Consider the following 6,013-nt stretch of genomic DNA (forward strand, 5'->3'; position numbering starts at 1 on the left):
AAAATGGATTTACAGTCAATTTTAGCATATGAAAAATTGAATAACACTTTCTTTAACTACATGCAGCATTTATTTATCATATTCATGATAAAATATTACAAAACAACAATAAAACATTGTAAGCAATAGTTGTTGTAATGGATTGTACTCTCTAAAGAGAGAAAATAATTTATATTGATGAGGTGCTGGAGAGGTTAGGTGATATATGAAAAATGTTTTTGATTAGGGGACTCAGGTGTGCTGGCTCTATTAATACATCCATGGCTGGCTCTCAAACAGTTTGTTGGCAAATAATATTAATTATTAATAAATAAATGCATATATTAATATTTTAATCCCTCTCTGAGGAGAACTGAGGAGGACTGTCCTCCCCTGCCTCAATGGACGAGCCTCCTCTGAAGACATCCGTCCACATATACGACCTCACTGTGATACGGCCCTAAAGATGGGATCCATCCTCCTGGTTCCCTCTAACTCTGAATACACGTGGTTCCCTCCAGACACAGAGGGCGTGGCAGCCAAGAAGAGGAAGGAGGAGCCGGAGAAGGAGAACCTTCTAGAGATGGTGGAGAACAGCGAGAACCCGCTCCGCTGTCCTGTACGGCTCTACGAGTTCTACCTGTCCAAGTGGTGAGTGGGCTTCCGTCACCGTCACCCAATCACACGCTTCCCTCAGTCACCCAATCACACGCTTCCCTCACCGTCACCCAATCACACGCTTCCCTCACCGTCACCCAATCACACGCTTCCCTCACCGTCACCCAATCACACGCTTCCCTCACCGTCACCTAATCACACGCTTCCCTCACCGTCACCCAATCACACGCTTCCCTCACCGTCACCCAATCACACGCTTCCCTCACCGTCACCTAATCACACGCTTCCCTCACCGTCACCCAATCACAGCTTCCCTCACCGTCACCCAATCACACGCTTCCCTCACCGTCACCTAATCACACGCTTCCCTCACCGTCACCCAATCACACGCTTCCCTCACCGTCACCCAATCACACGCTTCCCTCACCGTCACCCAATCACACGCTTCCCTCACCGTCACCCAATCACACGCTTCAAACCTCAAGGTCTCCCTTAGCTAATGGCTCTTATACAACGCTATTGATCCGCTCCATTCTCTCTATTGGTCAGTTTGCGTTCCAGCCGTGGTGATAACCACCATATCCCCACGCTGAAATGGGATGTTCGCACATCTTTTAATATCAATCCACCTCGTATTAGTCGCCGTGGCAACGTCCAGATCCATGTTTACAAAGATGTGCTGCAGCATTGTCGTTGCCTGGCAACGTTCCCTTTTTCAGCGGAACTATCTGCAGATGATTAACAAATAGTTCCATTAAAAATACATTTTAAAGTTCGTAGTTCTTTCTTTTCTTCTCGTTCCATAATGCTTTAATGTTATCCTGTCTTCCAAACAACAACAACAACAGCAACAACAATGTGGTAAACAACAATAACACCACTGATTCCCCCCATCCCTCCAGCTCTGAGTCGGTGAAGCAGCGCACCAACCTGTTCTACCTGCACCCCGAGCGCTCCTGCGTGCCCAACAGCCCCCTCTGGTACTCCTCCATGCCCCTGGACAACGCCATCATGGAGGCCATGCTGACACGCATCCTGACCATCCGGGAGATCCACCTGACCCCGGAGGGGGAGGGGGGCGGGAGGAGGAGGAAGGGGGAGAAGGCCGGGGATGAGGCTTACTCGCCTCCAGCCTATGATGACGATGATGAAGACTACTGGGATTGACCACCGTGATAGGAGAAGAGCGGGTCTGAGAGCACGGGTTCTTACACTCTGACACTCTGAGCTTTCACCTGAAGACTCCTGGGATCTGGATCTGCAAATCAAGGTTGTAAGCAGAGGGCGTGTGTGTGTGTGTGTGTGTGTGTGTGTGTGTGTGTGTTCACGCTGTCTCTTGATGCCAACACCAACGGAGAAACACAGGAGAGGAGGAAGGCACCACTAAGAACTGTCAGACTGTGTGTGTGTGTGCGCGCGCATGTGTGTGTGTGAGCATGTGTGAGTGTGCACGCATGTGTGTGTGCGTGCGCGTGTTGTCGTCGTCGTCATGGCCACTGAGAATAACACTAGGCTGAGAAACAAACTCACAAATAATTTAATTTTTTTGTACTTGCAGTTGAATGATTTTTCATAGCCGATCTTCTCAAAAGCAGTCCAGTCAGAAATGATCTGTTTTTGACCCTCATATTAACCAGATGGGGACAATGTTTATGGTGTTAAATGTGACTCAGCTGGGAGGTTGACCACAGTCACCATGTAATGGTAACCTCTGACCTATGACCTTAATGCTCATTTTAGGATGACCTGCTGTCACCAATGTTGTCCATAGCATATTACATTAGTAGAGATATGGCTGCTGAAGTATGTATATTGAAGTTAATCATTTTGAATTTATATGCTGTACTTGTACTCTGTGGAGCTTGTTTGATGTCAGAAGTGTGGTCATTTTAACACGAGCGAGCGTTAAGGTACACATGGTGACCGGTTGTGTTCTGAGGATACATTTTTCTATCAATTCTTTCATTTTTAAATAAAAAGCTGAAAACGGATGGTTTTCTTTTTGTGGTTTATTAAAGAGAGAGAGAGATGGATGGAGAGAGAGAGAGAGATGGATGGAGAGAGAGAGAGATGGATGGCGAGAGAGATGGGGAGAGAGATGGATAGAGAGAGAGATGGATGGAGAGAGAGAGAATGAGAGAGATGGATGGGGAGAGAGATGGATGGAGAGAGATGGATGGAGAGAGAGATGGGGAGAGAGATGGATAGAGAGAGAGATGGATGGAGAGAGAGATGGGGAGAGAGAGAGAGAGATGGATGGAGAGAGAGAGAGAGATGGATGGAGAGAGAGAGAGAGAGAGAGAATGAGAGATGGGGAGAGAGAGATGGATGGAGAGAGAGATGGATGGAGAGAGAGAGAGAATGAGAGAGATGGATGGGGAGAGAGATGGATGGAGAGAGAGAGATGGATGGAGAGAGAGATGGGGAGAGAGAGATGGATGGAGAGAGAGAGAGATGGATGGAGAGAGAGATAGGGAGAGAGAGAGAGAGATGGATGGAGAGAGAGAGAGATGGATGGAGAGAGAGAGAGAGAATGAGATATGGGGAGAGAGATGGATGGAGAGAGAGATGGATGGAGAGAGAGAGATGGGGAGAGAGAGAGATGGATGGAGAGAGAGAGAATGAGAGAGATGGATGGAGAGAGATGGATGGAGAGAGAGATGGATGGAGAGAGAGATGGGGAGAGAGAGATGGATGGAGAGAGAGAGATGGAGGGAGAGAGAGATGGATGGAGAGAGAGAGAGATGGATGGGGAGAGAGAGAGAGAGATGGATGGAGAGAGAGAGAGATGGATGGAGAGAGAGAGAGATGGATGGGGAGAGAGAGAGATGGATGGAGAGAGAGAGATGGATGGGGAGAGAGAGATGGATGGGGAGAGAGAGATGGATGGAGAGCGAGAGAGAGAGAGATACTGGAGTTCTGAGGAGAACTTTAGTATCAATTCTCTCTTTTTGAATAAAAAGCTGAAAACATGGTTGTCTGTTAATGATTTATTAAAGCAGTTCCAAATGTTTTAAACGTGTGATGTATTTATCTCTTTCTTGTTTCAGGGCTCTTCTTGAAGGTGTCATGGCCTCCAGTCATATGTGCGCCATCACATACCAGTGACATGAGGTTAGAAAGCAAATGGTTTTAAAGTCGCACTGAAACGGACATTTGAGATCATCTAACCTCCCTAGTTTGACGTATTTCCGACGCAAACAAGCTATGAGGGTGGGACATATGTTTAGAGGAATTTGATTGGAACATTGACAAGTGGACGGGTTTTAAGAACTTTAGACAGATTCGTTAGAAGGATAGCGTTGATTGACGGGTGGATGTCGTGAGATTATTGGCCTAAAATGGTACCTGTTGTCGTCATTGCACGTGACTCACCGTTTTCCAGGAAGTAAGAAATTATATACTTTGATATAAGATTACAACAAAAGTAGAATTTTGTAAATTTTTTGCCATACATCGTTGAATAGGTGAACACTATGACCAATTATGCGAACCAAAATGGGACAATGCTTTTTTCATTTCAGTGCGACTTTAAATAAGTATTATACTCATTTTGTCACAAATGTCATGTGTTCTTACACCCAAATATCAATTTCAGCAAAGAAGATTTGATGATTTTTTTTTTTCTATTTAAAAATAGTTTTAAGAAGGCATTTTCTTTGATGGGGGTTATTTGTTTTCACATATGCGCCTGTGAGCTTTAGAACATATTGCATCAAACCAAAACTCTAAATCTCCATTTGGTATCTTTAGTTCCCCCATTCTAGCGCAGTCTTCACCATCTTTGAAGTTATCAGGCTCTTCCTTGATCCAGAAGCTACAGTTGAACAAAAATAAAAACACACAATTGGTTGAGTGACAGGCTGCAATAAATCTAAATGATTGTAAACGGAATGTATCTTTGTTTATGATTACACAAAAGATTTCAACAAAAGATTGTCCAAACCTTATTGTGTCATCGAGGTGTGATTTGTCCACCCATTTCCAAGTGTCCTCCTGCTCCGCGTCAGTCAGCCCAATCCAAAACTTGTCCTCATCAGCCGTCATTATGGTAGTCAGGTTTTTTAACAAGAATTCCTAAAAAGAATGTTAAAGGGATAGTTCGTAGTTTTGGACATAGAGCCTCATTTACGACCTACCCACAACGTTGTTGATTGATGGAGAACCTTTCCAGCTGACTCCATGCTGTCCCTCATTCAGCCATTCATGACATGCTAATGCTAGCGCAATCAAACCCAATTGGCTAGCATTCAAGGTCAAGGTCAAGGTCAACTTTATTTATAAAGCACGTTTAAAATCAACCGAAGTTGCACCAAAGTGCTGTACAATATATAAAATAAACTAAAACAAAAAACAGAATAAAGTGCACATAATCACAGAACAATAAAAGGACAGGACACAGAACAGGACAAGGGATGTAGGCTATCAGGCCTCAAAAGCCAGTGAAAACAAATGCGTTTTAAGCTGAGACTTAAAGAGCCCTAGGTTCTGTGCGTGTCTAATGTGTGGAGGGAGGCTGTTCCAGAGCTTTGGGCCAGCCACCGCAAAAGCTCGGTCACCCTTGGTCTTAAGTCTCGATCTAGGGACTATTAAAAGAGTCTCGGAGGAGGACCTCAGGGTTCTAGATGTCGCACGAACTTGAATCAGTTCAGCCAGATAGTGGGGGGCCAAACCATGTAGAGCCTTAAAAATAAACATTAAGATTTTAAAATCAATCCTGAAGCGAACAGGAAGCCAGTGGAGGGAGGCCAGCACCGGTGTGATGTGGTCCCGCTTCTTGGTTCCAGTCAGGAGGCGTGCAGCAGCATTCTGGACCAATTGCAGGCGCCTCAGTGACCGCTGGTCAAGGCCCACATACAAGGCATTACAGTAGTCCAATCTTGAAGAAATAAAAGCATGGATGACTGTCTCCAGTCAAAGGAAACTTTGTTGCGAAAACAAACATTTTGCCCCAAAAAGTTTAAAATAGTTTACAAAGAACATTCGCAAGAGAAAGTGAAAGTCTTGAGTTGCATGTGCTGCTTGAGTTGGCTACACTAGACAGGGGCAGAGGATTTCCAAAAGCAAATGCGCCTATTTGGCAATATTTTGGATTTAAACTCAAAGCTAATAGGGGACCTGATAACATTAATGAGGGAATCTATAAACTAGAGCCATGTGTTCCCTCTTACTCTTGTCGTGTCACAGTGAAATATGACTGTTGCTCTACTGAGGTCTACTCTATGCTCTCTACTGAGGCCTACTCTATGCTCTCTACTGAGGCCTACTCTATGCTCTCTACTGAGGCCTACTCTGGTCTCTACTGAGGTCTACTCTATGCTCTCTACTGAGGCCTACTCTATGCTCTCTACTGAGGCCTACTCTATGCTCTCTACTGAGGCCTACTCTGGTCTCTACTGAGGTCTACTCTATGCTC

The 6,013-nt window shown here is 45.0% G+C and overlaps 1 protein-coding gene across 1 annotated transcript in view; it reads left to right on the forward strand.

Moving 5' to 3' along the window:
• The window catches only part of LOC311322943 (zinc finger MYM-type protein 4-like), a gene marked incomplete at both ends in the record, with an annotated part of 31,150 nt that extends 29,386 nt beyond the window's left edge, over positions 1 to 1,764 (forward strand). The window contains 2 exons of the mRNA XM_084455061.1: positions 501 to 630; positions 1,500 to 1,764. Of these exons, the coding sequence (XP_084311187.1) occupies positions 501 to 630; positions 1,500 to 1,764 (395 nt within the window). The remainder of the gene's footprint in view (positions 1 to 500; positions 631 to 1,499) is intronic.
• Between the last annotated feature and the right edge of the window lie 4,249 nt (positions 1,765 to 6,013).

The sequence above is a fragment of the Borostomias antarcticus genome (assembly GCF_949987555.1).
Source record: "Borostomias antarcticus genome assembly, chromosome: 21".
NCBI lineage: Eukaryota > Metazoa > Chordata > Actinopteri > Stomiiformes > Stomiidae > Borostomias > Borostomias antarcticus.